The 16,053-nt window shown below is 37.7% G+C and overlaps 1 protein-coding gene across 2 annotated transcripts; it reads left to right on the forward strand.

Moving 5' to 3' along the window:
• Window positions 1–1,028: 1,028 nt before the first annotated feature.
• Window positions 1,029–14,805, forward strand: LOC143465023 (cGMP-dependent protein kinase 1-like). Of its 2 annotated transcripts, XM_076963140.1 has the most exons (18): window positions 1,029–1,235; window positions 1,452–1,609; window positions 7,393–7,559; window positions 8,298–8,411; window positions 8,805–8,910; window positions 9,238–9,301; window positions 10,400–10,477; window positions 10,671–10,765; window positions 10,877–10,948; window positions 11,080–11,151; window positions 11,286–11,382; window positions 11,518–11,657; window positions 12,056–12,145; window positions 12,316–12,457; window positions 12,727–12,890; window positions 13,121–13,243; window positions 13,372–13,501; window positions 13,829–14,805. In XM_076963140.1, exons 1-18 carry the CDS (start codon window positions 1,107–1,109, stop codon window positions 13,925–13,927), a joined length of 2,040 nt encoding a protein of 679 aa, XP_076819255.1. In that variant the 5' UTR covers window positions 1,029–1,106; the 3' UTR covers window positions 13,928–14,805. The 2 variants fall into 2 exon arrangements, with proteins under 2 accessions (XP_076819255.1, XP_076819254.1); XM_076963139.1 differs by lacking the exons at window positions 1,029–1,235; window positions 1,452–1,609 and adding an exon at window positions 4,283–6,345.
• The last annotated feature ends 1,248 nt before the right edge of the window (window positions 14,806–16,053 follow it).

The raw sequence follows: 16,053 nt of genomic DNA on the forward strand, positions 1-16,053 counted from the left end.
TTTACGAACATAAAAAAATTTGTATGGGGCAGCAAAAAAAACTTAATCATTCGTAAACACTCGTACTGAAAGTGTTGTAATAATGCTACAAAAAATTTCAAATTTATTTTATGGCTAACATTCTATACGCGCAATTACATTCGTCCAGCAATAACGACAGCTCAAATAGCGCCGATGTTTACAAACTTGCCAGGAATGCGTTGAAGTGTTTAAAGTGTAATACATCATTTACTTTGATGTTTCATTTTCTTACGCTTGTTTTCCTTCTAAAGCAAGGATAGCATAGTAGGATACCAAAAACGACTGTCCGATACTCGCTGTCCACACAAACGTATGAGCTGAAATCATAGGAGGAATTGTAACGCATTGCTGCGTACGTGTACCTATAGTTCCATTCTATTTGTGCATCGCTTTGCACTTGTTACGACAACTAAAGGCATCCAGTTGCTATCAAAAACCTTCTTGGACTATATACATTGGAGTCATCACTTTCGCTATAGCCGTAAAAGTGGGTTTTATAGCTGGTAAAATGAACGCCCACTTAGTCTGTCGTTAAACGCTCGGTAATAGTTTGTTTGCATATGGAAGGCAAATGGCGTCGTTAATTTTTGTTAACCAATCTGTCCTGAAAAGGTCCTGGTATTTTTTTCATTGAATGGTAAATAAAACTGTAAGTATCTGTGCACTCCGCACAGCAACACGCAGCTACAGCGAATGCTGTATATAAATACACGGCTTTATTGGCATATAGGTATATAAGCATATAGCCCAGGCTTACCACTGTACCTCTAACCGCAAAACACGCTGTTCTTGACATTGTTCCGGGTGTTGTGTATTTGAAAAACTATTGGCCTACTTGCCCTGACGTAGTAGTGGCTCACCCATTTACAAAGGTTCTGTAGAACTAGAAATTAATCACAGAGATATAAATCAGGTTATGGTCGCGACTAAGCACATTATGTTATGGGAATTGCTGGGATGTAATGTAGCAATAAAATATCACGTCTTTGACAACGTGAATTAAGATGAAAGTTTTGTTTGTCAGTGGTAGTGTTATTGGTGGGTAAAATTGCTGGAAGGATCCGTAATAAGGAAACTGTCCAACAATGGATTACAGCACCGAACTTCGACGTAAACTTCTACTAAAAGATGAAAAAATAAGGGAATTAGAAGCTACCCTTTCCGAAAAAGAACGAATCATCGAAGATCTTACCGCAAAGCTTGACAAGTTTCAAGTAAGTGAATCCAACAGAACATCATTTACTGCAAAAGCGTTTGTGAGTTCATCTATTTATGGTCATATTGTTCTGCGTATAAGCCTATATAAGCTATATTTTGCCTAGGTGGTGTTTGAAGTGGTAAAACATCAGACAAGAGTGTTGTAATCGTACCATGCCTTACGTTTGAACCATACCATACCAAAGTATTGTGAAAAGTTGTTTCTATTTCAGTCTGTATTTTCTACCACATCTCCACACCGACACCTTGCGCCTTACTCGCTGAATGGACCTCGAACACAAAGAGCGCAAGGCATAAGCGCCGAACCAAATGCAGTACGACTTGGAGACTCAGTTTTATTAGAAGTCGCCACTTTCCCTAAACCTAAAGTGTAAGTAAGATTTTTGTATCATTTACGAATTAATGTGTATGTAGACGTTTGATTTTGGTCTATGGTTAGGCCTACCTAAAAGTTTTGTTTTAACGTATACATCGTTTTCCAATTACGTTAAAAGTTTACCATCTTCCGAAAAGATCCTATCTAGTCCTATATAGTCTTTAAATAAAACATTAAACAGTCTTGTTAGTATAATTCAATTCTGTGGTCTTTAAAAAGAAACTTATACCGCAAAACAATAGGAACTACAACATATAGGCACGACGAGTCGTTTGTGTTGAGTGGTTAATTTGCTTTAAATGCCACTTTCAGAGTGAAAATTTGATGCTAATCGTCCATAGAAATATAATTTATTAATGACAAAAGCACATTGGACGGAAACGGATCGAACAATTATGCACCTGCCAACTGGCCAATACTTCCGTATCAGTCCCGCAGGAATACGTTCTCGCCTTGTTCCATTAGGCGTATAGTTTCTTATCGATTTTGAAATAACCCTTTGAAATTAACAAGTTTCTCAACATGATGGTCATCAATTGTAGAGTTTTTAAATCGATATTAATCAGTGAAAGGGATTTTGACCGGTTTTCTCTATAGATTTGCTTGGGATATTTATACCATACGTCAGCACGCAAGTGATGCTGGCAATGGTAGAAAAATCAGATACAGTCAGAATAGTTGCTTCAAAAAACATTGCCACAACGCAATACAATGACACGCAATTATATAAAAGCAGCGTATTCTGCCAGTTTCTTTCTTTGCTTTATTTGAGTAAAAATGTAGACCTATGTATATATAGTAGAGGTTGTATTTTAGCAAATAGTTTTAAAAAAGATACTGGTGTAAAGAAAAACCTATCGCAGAAACAGAAAATTCACTTGCTCTATTTGTAATACCCTATTTGTGTTAATATTTACAATATATTAGCTTGGCTACTAGTTTTGTTCCACGTTGAAACCAAACTGTTTTTTTACAATGAATTCTTTGACTCTGATACGTAAATAGAGAAATAAATAAAATTAAAGTTTATTAAATTTGTATATCGTAGGATGCTCTTATCTTTGTTTCATTGTTTATAATATGTAACTCTCGTTCCAGACTAATCAACCAAGACGATCACAATGGGTTTAAATGATGCCATTGTTGTTGAATTTATCTAGAGTAATAATAAATTAGCTAAAATACTACGCAGCCTTTACCACAAAACGATGAAGCGAATGATTTAGGTCAAAAACAAAAAATTTTAGCATTTGGAATCTAAATTTAAATTCAGCTACAATTAGATATCCAGTGGATTGCTGCGAACTCTCAACGTTTTCTGTATCGAAGTTCAGATTGTTAAACTGTGAAATTCACTGATTTCGCTATTTGCAAAGTAAATGCAAGTCCTATGCCGCCGTTTCATGAAAATAATATAGACAAAAGCATGATGAACGTAATTTATTTACTCCTGGCATTCAAAAAATACATTTTATGGCAAGGCTTCTTTGAAGTAAATATGTTTTGGTTAAATGCGTTCAGTCGTAAGGTGCCATTACTCATATAGGCATTAAATTGGATTATTTGCCAGTTTTGAAGTCCACGACCTTTTAAACCTTACTTTCTCCCGTTGCAAAAGTAGCCTTTAATTAAAGTATCGTCTTTCATGTCCTGATCTGGATCACGGGTTTGTTGCGACTTACGCTGGATTAAGGTTTTGCAACAGTAAATTGAGTAATAACACTCACAGAATAAACTAGAAGCGTTTTTCTTGAGAGAGTGCTATCTTGGCCCAAGCTTATACGCTAAAACGGGATGTAATCTGTTTTGATTTTATGTAATGTGGCCTTGTATTAAAATGGTTTGCGTAAATATTTAAAAACACGACAAACATTACCTGCCTTATATTTCAGTCCAAAAGGTACTGTTTTTGTATATGGAATTGTTAAATCTAACCGAAAACTAGTTTTCATCGGCCTGTTTTGAGTTTAATTTCGGAGTTGTCATTTTCAGCATATATATGTTTACTAGTGCAGGCAACTGCTTAATCTTATAGTCTATCGTGCAATTAGTGTATAGTTTTCAGCATGACAAAATTATGGTGTTTTTGTCTAGCAAATCAGCAAAATCTACAATAGTGTCATTACAGCATGATATAATGGCGCACACCTGTCACCAATTAACGTATTTCCTCTTGTAATCCCCATAAACAACTTCATTTATATCAAGTGAGATTGGAGCCCAGCCTAGAACAAACCCTGCGCTCTTTTGAAAATAGGCGTGTAAGGATTCGAACTATTATTCACTTAGCCTTGTAGCTGTTGCTCACTATGCTGCACGTGGATTAAAAAGATCAGGACACTGTCGCCCTATCTCGTGGTTTCGGGAACCATTGCCTCTTATAGGATTGCTGTTTGTTGCATTATAACACTCAGCCTATAACAAGCCCAACTGTCAAGATTATACATTTTCGTTTTCAATTTTCTAGCAACAATAATCTTTTTAATTAGCTGTTTTCATGTTTTCGTAAATTCTATAACATGCTTCTCTGCAGGTAACATGTTTTCAAGTATCAGCATAAATTTTGCAAACAGGCAAATTTAAATGTTTATGTATACAGTAATTTGGGGGCCAAAGATCATCTTAAGTTTAAGGTCTTGAGAAAACCAGCTTCTTTTTTTTTTAAAGTTAAGTTGTTAAATTGTTTCAGCCGTCATGAAAGAAATCAAGCACTAACTAGAGATCTTGTGAAATTAGAAAAAGAAAATGTGCAGTTTTCGCGAATTACAGCTCATGGTTCGACGAAATATGGACGAACTTCGAGAAAAAGACGCCGTGATTCGATCTCTTGAAGGCGAACTCCGAGAAAAAGTGGAAATAAATAAGCAGCTTCACTGCGAACTAGATAAATACAGATCGGTGTTTTTATCTGTAATGAATCAACGGCAGCTTAGTGGATTATATCTTACACCATTTCGCAGCGCACACGCGCGTCTGAGTAAAGAAGCCTCTGGCACTTTAAGCGGAGAAACGTCAAATAAAACGTTAGATTCTACCGAAACCAGTGATTCACACGGCCAAGGTTATACCGACAGCGACGAGGAAGGAAGTGTCCTTAGTCACAGTAATTCTGTAGATTATTTAACTCCGAATTGGAAAAGCTCGATTAGAAAAGCACAAACGTTGAATTTCGTGCCCCGTTGTTATTCAAGGGAGCTCTCGGCAGGATCAGATTCAGTTAAGAGTGGTTCACCATCAACACCAGCTGACTTAGGTCGAGACACTTCGCACTTAGCATTCGATCTGAACTTGCGATCGAGCACTAGTTGTCCAACCATCAACTGCAGCCAGCTTGACGTAGGCCGCAGCGTCAGCAAAAAATCTGTTCAAGTTTCTTCATTTTTTTCTTGTGACAGCGTTACAAGAAGCCCGACAGTTAAACAGCAAGGGAACTTCTTTACAGACGCCGACAAATCAGCTGTCGACAGAATGACTACTATAAGAGAAAATGTACGCGAGCAAATCGCCCCGAAAGAAAACCCAAATGATCGAAAGAAGTCAAGCGTTAATACTTGGCTAAAGAAGCACGCAAAATGGCGTAAGAAGCCTGCCAACTCGATAACCCGTTCAAGTGAGTGTGAAATGTCTGACGCCACATCCTTGGACGCTATGGAAGCAGAAGAAAATATCATTGCTGGTCGCAAAAGCAGCATATGGAAGCGAGGTCTGTCGTACGTGAAGCCAGCTAAAACGTCATCAGTGAAACCTACATCTTCTGTTCAGACCTTAGCCAATTATTCGGTCCAGTCCTTCACCAACCCATTTTTATCGCTATACAACTACCAGCAGCAGTCTTCTTTAGTTAACTCAGTTGCTGTGCAGACTTCTCCCCTCATGATGGGTTATTCCTTGCAACAGAATCCAAGAACAGGTTTTTATACCACCGACCTCGAACAGGCCTACCTCCAACAGTGGCGAAACAGAACTCAATATCTACAACGATACAGCGCCCAGCAGATAATGATGGCAAACCTACAGCACGCTGCGGTACTAGCCGAACAAAACGGGGCAGCTTCCGGTTATCCTCAAGGTTACGAACCAGAACGTGCCCCCAATCGCTGGGGCGTTTGTCACGACAACTCTGAACCGATGGAATGCCAGTCAAGCGCCCAGCAACAGTCCATGGAGGTCGATTTATCACCTTTCGTGTCTGCATCCATGAGCGATCTCTCTGAGTATGCCAGCTGCAACGTCACTACCGCCATGAAATGTAACGGGTTTAAAGTGGCTGAGATTCGCGATATCAGCCGATGTAACACAGGTAGCCAACCCAATTTGGCAGGAAGTTTTTCTTCCAAAACTCCAAAGGTAACTCGCACCAAAGCAAAGCGCGGTCCTTTGACGTCATGCAAAAGCCAATCAGAGATATTTTTGGATTCTCTTTCTCCCAACTTAGAAAGGGATACCTCGGTTGATCGCTCGAAATCGAGCCACAGAATGAGCCCGGAGCGTTTACATCCCCTGACGTTTCCAAGCAACAAGATTTTGCCAAGGAAAAAAGAGGAGTTCCTCAAAAACAGTCCGACAAAGTCCAAAAGTCGCGAATTTCCAACCGAGATAGTAAAGCCGGAAGAAACCAAGAGACTTAAACGTAATGCCATCTCGGCAGAACCGAGTTCGTGTAATGCGGCTGCCGCCAGCAGTCCAACTCTACTCCGCAATACCCTTCGCCTTGTACCGAAATCGTCCAAGTAAGACATCTTATGGTTAATTGTCTGCCTAATTGCTACCTGCATATTCTGTTTAACGAGTTGTTATGATACAAAACAGAAGATTGTGTTTATGCTATCGTTAAGATAACCTTTAGTCCACGCATCCTTAACATCAGTAGAAAACGTTTAAGCGTGAGGAGGAAGGTCACGGGTGGAAGGCCCTTGTTTTGCCAAAGGGTACATTCTACTTTGATAATCGCACTGTTTGTTTAGATTAACTTCCTTTCCGCCAGCAAAAAAAGCATGCAAAACCGGTGGAAATGCCTTTCGCCATACCCTTTCGCGATACAAACGACCCACATCGTGTAACACGTATCACGATAAGCTATCGCTTGCATACCACTTAGACATGTCGGCCTGCTTTGAAAGACATTTTGGACAGGCGAGTAATTAAACGCCACAGATCATTGAAGCAACTAGGTTATATGCTGCCACACACTTCACACATCAACCACGTCATGGGATGTGGCATCGCAGACATATAGCAATAGTGCTTCTACTCTCCGTGATAAGCATCGAATTTAAACAACGTGCTGTTCGTAAATTGGTTATGTACAGCCGTTGCATTTACATCAACCGCCATGTTTCTTTGGGCATTATTTTGTTAAAATGTCTTCGTTTGCAAAACCTTTCTTTTAAACGGGGTGCTCAGAAAATTTAAAATATGAGAAGTGGGATAAAGTAAACAGTGATACCTTAATTAACCTCAATTGTACACCAAAAAGATGTTGCAAATAAGAGCAATGTGCAGCTTCAAAAACTCTTAAACCTCCGGCCATTTTGCTGCCGCCAAAAACAGGGTAAGCGCTATTGTGTCACAATTATATGCAAATGCTATCAAGTTATCTTTATAAATTCATGCCCGCGTCACTTGTGTTAGGGAATCTAGGTAAAAACTGATTCTAATCAACCGTAAAGACAATTTCAGCCAAATTCATTTTATATTTCTTAGTTGTTATTTACAACATAATCATTACTTAATCATCTTGGTTCTCTGAGACGTTAAATAATTTCGTTTTTGTTTAGAACAAAAAAGTTGATCAGCAAAGCAATCCTAGAGAACGACTTTATGAAACATTTGGAAGACGCGCAGATGGAGGAAATTGTGGAATGCATGTATCCGGTGGAGTACAGCAACGGAAGCTGCATCATCAAGGAAGGAGACGTCGGATCACTTGTTTATGTATTAGAAGGTATATAAGATCCTGTAAGGTTGATTGTTGGTGGCAACGCTCCTTACCCAATTTATGTTGATAATATGTCCTATGTCAATACATGCAACTAACGTTATGTAGTTAATTTCTTGCTTACCGTATAAATAGTTATGTCGATAAACAAGATTGTTTTTCGAAACAAACCAGTCGCGGTTATGACGTTTACGTTTGCGTAAGCTCATTGCTCAAGGATTGGGCTTATGCCGTGTCAGTATGTAGGTTTGACGGTACAGCGAAGAAAACGCTCTTTTTATGGAATGTTTTAATTCTCAAATATCAACCCCGTGCTGCACTTCACGCACACTTTAATAAAACTTTAGTTTTGTTTATACGATTATATCATTTGCACATTTTGACGCTTTAATATGGAAGTGTTTGTCAGGTCTCTGTGTACAGTTTAGCCTATAACCTACCGTAAGGGAATCCTCTTCTGTATTTTTATGTACGTGTGTTTAGCTTATGTTTATGTTTAGCCGTTTTCCGTTTTGATCGCCATGTCCAATGACACCCAATGATAATTAACACAAGAATTATGGTTTCTTGAATACAACCGCGCAACTTTGTTATTATCAAAAAAAAGCAAAATCCCTTGCGCTTGTGTCTATAACTCCCAGTAACTAATACACGCCCGTGCTGGTAAACAGTGTATAAGATCTAGGTTTAAATCTCGGAAATTCCAAGGTAAATTAAACAAACTTGTTGTTTTGATCGGTACAGAGGGAAAAGTAGCCGTGACCAAGTCGGGAGCCCACCTATGCAGCATGGGAGAAGGAAAAGTATTTGGCGAACTCGCTATTTTGTACAACTGCACACGCACCGCAACCGTGAAAGGTAAGTAATTAAAAACTCATTTGTTTTTCAGGATGGATCATAAGTTTTATCTTCCCGATCTGTGTATAACTAAATTCTTGTACTTTTCTGTGACGCTATTTGTGTTCGCCTCGTCACTACATGCACCTGGGCTGATTAATCTTCAATTTTGAGCCGAGTTATCTATAAATATTTTGAAAAGTTAATATTTCCTTTACACCATAAAAACTGGTTGTAGATTGAAGATTTTTGCCTTATCCGATTTATGGCTTTAGTGATGACGTGTGGATAGTGTGGTTGAATGTTTGTGCTCATATATTTGGAAATAATTTAAAACGTATTGATATCGTTTTCTGTCACTTAAAACTTATTTTCCCAGTACACGATTGTATGATGTTCGTTTTGTTTTTTCAGCAACAACTCACGTCCGTCTTTGGGCGATTGACAGACATTGCTTTCAAGCGATCATGATGAGGACAGGCCTATTGAAACATTCTGAATATCTCGAGTTTTTGAAAAGGTAACTCTATCCTGAAGTGCGGTCGTAACATTACATGTCTTTGCTTTCAGATTAGCGTTGAGCAAGTAAATGTCACGCTTTTATGCTTCATATGTTATGACTATCTCGGGATCTAATATGCACTTGCTGCATTGGTGTCCAAGACGCTGTGCTTGTGGTGTACTGTTGTAGTAACATTTGTTCGCGTTCGCGCGTTTAGATTCTTTGTCCGACCTCCTGTGTTTGATACCATACATAATCACTAATGTCTTATTTACTTGACTTGTACGCCGCCTTAAGCTTGTTTTTCAAGAGTGACCTCTTCAATAAATTTTGATCTTTTTGTAGTGTGCCGACGTTTTCCAAGCTAAGCGAAGATATTCTACGGAGGATAGTCGACGTGATGGAAGAGGTATTTTTCGATATTGAGCTAATCTCTCATCAAACTTCAAAAACGCGGATTACACGAAAACATGAATACTTCTTTCCTATAAAATCCGACACGAAATCTGACTTAAACTTTTTCTCATAGCAATTTTTTTTAAATGCGGTCAACTTGTTTGTAATGCAGTTTGCTTGCATTTCAAAATATCTCACAATATCGACGAATTTCAAATGACATATGCTGTAATATAAGTCTGTGAACGCATATAGACAGTAAATTGGCTGTGCTATTAACTTTAAGCATGTTAGTGACCATTGCTGATTGGAAGGTCTACACAATTAATCAAAATATGCTTTAAACTTGAAGAGTTTTTTGATTTTTGGGAAGATTCTAACAAATTGAAAAATTAAACCAAAGATCAAACAAAATCAAGTCGAAAATTACTTTGGTAAAATCTTCTAAATTTACCGATCGCTACCGGACAAAAATAACTGACTTTAACACGTTCAATAGTTCAATCATCACGAACTAGATCATCATCTATTCCTTTCATGCTTTATTGTCAGGTTCGACAAAGCTCGAGAATAGTTATTAAAAGCAATAAACGCCTATGATTAAAGAGCTGCTTCTGGTTGAACACTTTCTGTGACAGGTGGTGCCCGATATGCTTTTTTTAGCCGAACTTTTTGTTGCAGTTTTCATGTTAGCGGGTTGGCATGCCCAACTTATGCTTCTTTGGCTTGGGCGATCTGACGTTAGATAAAGTTTGCCCTTGGGCAAATGAAAGTCTGTGTTACTGGTTTAATTACCTGCTCCGTTTTTACGCCCCTTTGTGTAAAGTTCCGTGCTGAACGCAATTAAAATACTCACGAATAAAGAACATGAGCATGCCGAGTGTTGAGCGGTATTAGCGGGAAATACGTAAGCGGGTTTCGTCACTCCGTTATTTCAACTATACTGTTTTGATTTGGTAATTTGAAACGTGCCTTTTTCATCTTTGCAAAATCAAATATAGTTACAACTCACTTCTAGACATAGTCTTATATTTACAACACATTACGTAAACTTAACAAAGTTGGCACAGTTGGAAGCAAACCCTATTTTACAATGTATCCTTTCATGCAGTGCCATTTCGACTACAATGACTACGTTATTCGACAAGGAGCGATCGGGGATACGTTCTATATTATTAGCAAAGGCCGGGTGAGATATTATAAGTTGAAACATTTTTAACACAACGCATTGAAAATCACTGCTTTTCTTGTATAGCGTATAACAACTGATGGGTAACATAACTTATACACAAAAACTGTGGTAGTGTCAAGCCAAATTTTTTCATATAGAGCTCTTGTTTCGTACCTACTGTAATGTCTAACGGATACCCATTTATTTATAGGTAAAAATAACCAAGCGTCAAAGTATTTCAGACGAGCCTGTGTTCATCCGTCATTTATCGAAAGGGGATTGGTTTGGCGAAAAAGCCCTTCAAGGGTAATTAAAAATAATTTTCGCCGGTGACAGATATAAAAAAAATTCTGTGCATTTAAAAATGTACGCAGACGAAAAAGAACAAAAAATAAGAGTCTTTCGCTTTCTGTTCAGGGAAGATTTGCGGACAGCCAATGTTGTTGTCGATGACCAACACGGAGCGACTTGTCTTGTCATCGACAGACAGTAAGCGATCCTGGTTTTCACTTGGCAAACGAAAACTTCTGACAGTAGTTTAGGGCCGTCAACTGTGGGAGAAAATTCACTGTTTGAAAAAACCTGTGTGTAATTCATATTTCACTTTTTTCGGATTCCAGATCCTTTATCCAGCTTATCGGTGACTTGGAAAGCGTGAGACAGAAAACTTATAACGAAGAACCCGTCGCTGGGTTAGTTTTTGTGAAAACATGCTACAAGTTTTGTAGCAATAGCTCATTTCATATTGGCCACCACATTATAAACATACAATTTGGTATCTATAGCTCTGTTGAGCACATTATGGTAATATTTGTACATTTTGCAGAACAAATGCGGACAAATCATTTTATGCCGATCTGGCGTTGGAAGATTTTACAGCAATCGACACTCTTGGTGTGGGCGGCTTCGGAAGAGTCGAATTGGTATCTCATTTTCAGAACGCCAAACATAATATCCATCTGCGTTTATCAATTTCTTTCTGATTTCTATAAAAATTATACATGAATGTCTTGTAAATATTTTCCTGTGTTTTTGACTGATGTTGTTTTGTTGTTAAGGTTGAGCTGAAACGTGACACGTCGCGAACGTACGCGATGAAAGTCCTGAAGAAACGACACATCGTTGATACCAGGCAGCAAGAGCACATCAAAAATGAAAAGAAGATAATGATGGACTGCAATTGTGACTTCATAGTCAAGTAATAATAATAAAATTCTGTAGACATTGGTCGAATCATACAGATTCCAACCGCATTGTACTCGCATTTGCCTTAAAATACCTAATGACATGACGTAAATCTAACACGTATCTATAGTAGGTCGTAATTTTAATCGTGTCCGCCTTCCGCTAATTGAAATAAATATTAAATCTGGAGCGCCAAAGTATTAACAAGTGAAGATAATTTCATGTTTAAATGCTTTTCTGCAAGTCACGACACTGTGCGTAGTTTGGAATCTCGTGCACCTGATAACTATTATCAAACATTAAAGTCTTGTTTAGATATTATGACCGGTATGAATCGGACCAATCCCATCAGGGAACGGATAAAATTTACTTCATATAATCACGTTTGTTTCAAAACGACTTTCCTTTCAGGATGTACAAAACATTCCGAGATACAAAGTATGTCTACATGCTTTTGGAGGCGTGCTTGGGAGGCGAACTGTGGACTGTTTTGCGAGACAGGTAATTATCCTGGTCATGTTTTTAATTTCGAAATGACACCGCGCCCTGTCTGAAACAAAACATGCCCTGACCAAGGCTACCGGGCGCTGTAGTTATGTTACAGCTACGCATGATTGTTGTCGTCATTGTGTTTCGTGGAAACACTTGCAGCTACCTCTCTTGTGCCGCAGGAAACACTTTGACGATTCTGCGGCTCGATTTTACACCGGCTGCGTCATCGAAGCATTCATGTACATGCACTCCAGGGGTATCATTTACAGAGACTTGAAGCCGGAAAATTTACTCTTGGACAATCGTGGCTACGCGAAGCTGGTGAGGAAAGTTTTGCTGAAAACTGTGAAGGGTCGAATTGTTATTTCCATTAATTACTTTTTACCGTATTTGCACAATGTGCTCTAAGGTTACCCTCATCATATTCAAGAGGTAGTAAATTTTTGTGTTATAAGATTTTGTTCTGTAAATAAATACTATAATTTTTATTGCTCTTTTTATCAAAGGTCTCCCTGTTCGATTTAAGAGTAGGCCTATGTGTAGCCTATGTGTAGCCTATGTTTGATATAAACAGGCATTAATCATTATAGGTTGACTTTGGTTTTGCAAAACACATTGGATTCAGCCGAAAAACTTGGACATTTTGTGGCACACCCGAGTACGTTGCCCCTGAAATTATTTTAAATAAAGGTCATGACCTTTCTGCAGATTACTGGTCTTTGGGAATTCTTATGTTTGAACTCATGACCGGAAGGTAATTTGCTTTAACAAGTTTGCCTTGTTGCCCACGGCTATAGTAGGTCTGTGTTGTATAACATATAAAATAAAGCACTCTCATTCTAAAAACTGATATTGAAAATAATGAAATATGTACATTTAAAATGAATAAAAATTCAATATGTATAGTATATATGTATAATGTAGTGATGAAAATGAATATTTTAAAGACATATAAGTAACTTCAAACACGTTTATTTTTAATAGCCCACCTTTTTCTGGATCCGATCCTATGAAGACATACAACCAGATTCTCAAAGGAATTGACATGATTGAATTCCCGAAAAAGATTTCGAAGAATGCCCAAAGTTTAATCAGAAAGCTATGCAGGTAAAAAACAGATATCGACTCTTCCAGTTGTTTGTTCACAATTCCTTGGATTTTTCTTTTATTTCTGGTGCTTCTATAATGTTCTGTTAGCTGTACTAGTGTATTACTTGATATCTTTGTCGTTCTAGGGACAACCCGTCGGAGCGTTTAGGAAATCAACGAAACGGGATAAAAGATATACAAAAGCACAAGTGGTTTGATGGGTTCAATTGGGAAGGTTTACATAAAGGAACTATGGAGCCACCCATAATACCCAAGGTACGGTATTACTTGACTTTTTAGATTGGTTTGAATATCGATGTCAGGGATACTGCTTGTTCATTTAGGGATGTAATTTGTGGCTAAGACTATAATTCGTGAATAAGCTTATAGCCTTGTACTATAGTGTAAAGATCTATGGACCGTAAATTACCATAGCAGCAGGGTTTATGCGATATCTTGTCGCATTTAATTGCAGTAAGTGTCTGGAAAGTCCATGTCGTCGATAGCTCTCATAATTAGATTGTGAATGTGCGTCATTAAATATCAGCTTACGCGGGGAATTTTAAACATGTCCTTCATGTTTAATTTCTTTTCACCACTCAGGTCAGCAGCTCTTCTGATTCTTCCAACTTTGATAAGTTCCCTGAGGATGAAGACGAACCTCCTTCGGATGACCTCACCGGATGGGACACCGACTTTTGACAAAGGACTTTCACTCTTTAGCGATACCGAGCGGGAGAAGAAATGGCGCGAGGTCGCCAAGATGGCGTTGAGTAAATAGAAGAGTCAAATCTCGCTTGAACGACCAGAGCGCGAAGACTGATTCATGTGATCGTGCTTGACCAAAGCTTTGTAAGGAGATTACTGAATAAGTTAGCTGGAAGTTCAGCTTATGTGACAACATTTGCAAACAATTCTTTGTTTTGTTGTGAAGTTTTTTTTAATATTTACTTGAGTTCCGTGATAAACAGATATTTTTAAAGTAACATCGTCAAAGGTGCTGTTATCGTGTTGACTTATATGCACATATGCACATTCTAAACTTGGTAATTTTAAATGGAAATATTAAGGGGTAGGGGCTTTCGTTTGATTCGTTAATTTTTTTTCTCAACACAATAATGCTTTAAAAATTACAAACGACTTACTCGATTTCTATCTTATTAGACTCATTTTTTAATTGTCGAAAATATGCTCCGATATGACAAGTGTATGTATAGTGTATACTGTATAGCATTGGCGTAGCCAGAAAAAAGTTGGGGGAGGGGCAAATATTTCATGAGTTCAAGGGAACTACAAAGTGTTTGTTTTAAAACACCGCCACCTGATGTAGAAGCCTATAGACACAAAAATTTGTGAGGGGGCACGGCCCCTTTCGCCCCCCCCCCCCTGGCTACGCCTATGGTGTATAAACATAACCAGAATGTTTTAACTTATATGCATTATAATTTCCTTTCAGTTGTTTTGGTATTTCAATATGAGAATTGTAAAGTTTGTGTTGTTTTATAAGTTATGCGAAGATTTTATTGTATCGCTATATACGTCTGCGCAAAGAACATAAAAAATACATACCTCGACTTGTGTTTTGCCTTTGAATGACCGATTGTGCTTTTTTGGAATGCAAGTAGTCCATCTTCTTAACAGATAACTTTGCAGTTACAAAAGAAATTCGCGGGGTTAAACATAGGTTATATAAGTTTATATAATCTATATTTAATTATTATATAAGTTTTAGATGTTTACAAAACTGATTTCAAAATTTACCGAAATAACTTTCTTAATTATTTACTATTTCTGAAAGATAAATATTGAATGTAGTCCGGAGCCCTTGTCACAGGTCAAACTGCCCAGCATGTAAGACAACAAACACTATATTATACTAAGCAATTAGGTAATTTTTGCCAATCGTTTTACTGGAAATCTGCGAACAAATCTGCTACGGACAATTAAGTCAATATCTCATTGACGTCAGTTAAATTATTTAGCGGATGACATTGCACAAAGTTCCAACTCCTTCATCGACTAAAATATCCAAGTAAATGCCATTCCTATGAAAGTACCATTCTTATAATCACGTTATGTCTCTATAATTAAATGACTAAAATGTAGTTCATAAGCCGAAAGGCATTAGGACTAAACGTGCAAATCTATTTGTTGTATGGGGTGTGAATTAGTACTTTGAACAGCATTCTTTTTTTTTTCAAACGGTTTCCTATAAAAACATTTCAATAATTTTGCAAAGTGTATCCGAATGTATCCGAATGTGTACCGAATTCGTTGACATTTCACTTGTCAAATGTTTGAATAACCAATTATTACTCGATTTGAGGATTCAGCAATTATTAATGAAGCAGTCGCTACCCGCTTGCGTCTATGTTTAGAAATAAAGGGGCATTTGATGAAGGCATTCCAACCCAGTTTACCATAACCTGCTTGTAAATGATTGGCTTAATGTTAACAAAAGCAGGTTGGTTGTGCATAAAAGTGACATGTTCTTACAAAAATGGGAAACAATTTTAAACTTATGTCACATGCATTGTTCTTATGTTATATTCATATATATATATGTTATAATATATTCAAGTTTAGTTGCTGCTAGTTGCAACTAAATTTGCTCTATTTGCATTATTTACCTATATAACCTGACCATACGACACTGCACAATGTGTACATGTGTTGATCAAAATTAGCTGGAAAGTTTTAATACAAGAACAATAGATTCGAGAAAAGTGGGCCAATACAGAACATCCTGCAGGACTCATGAGTAGCCTATACAGATCGTGGTAAATTTTTACCCTTTCTTTCAATGTTCTTATCTAAAAAGTAGCCCA

Source organism: Clavelina lepadiformis, chromosome 7, assembly GCF_947623445.1.
Source record: "Clavelina lepadiformis chromosome 7, kaClaLepa1.1, whole genome shotgun sequence".
Classification (NCBI taxonomy): domain Eukaryota; kingdom Metazoa; phylum Chordata; class Ascidiacea; order Aplousobranchia; family Clavelinidae; genus Clavelina; species Clavelina lepadiformis.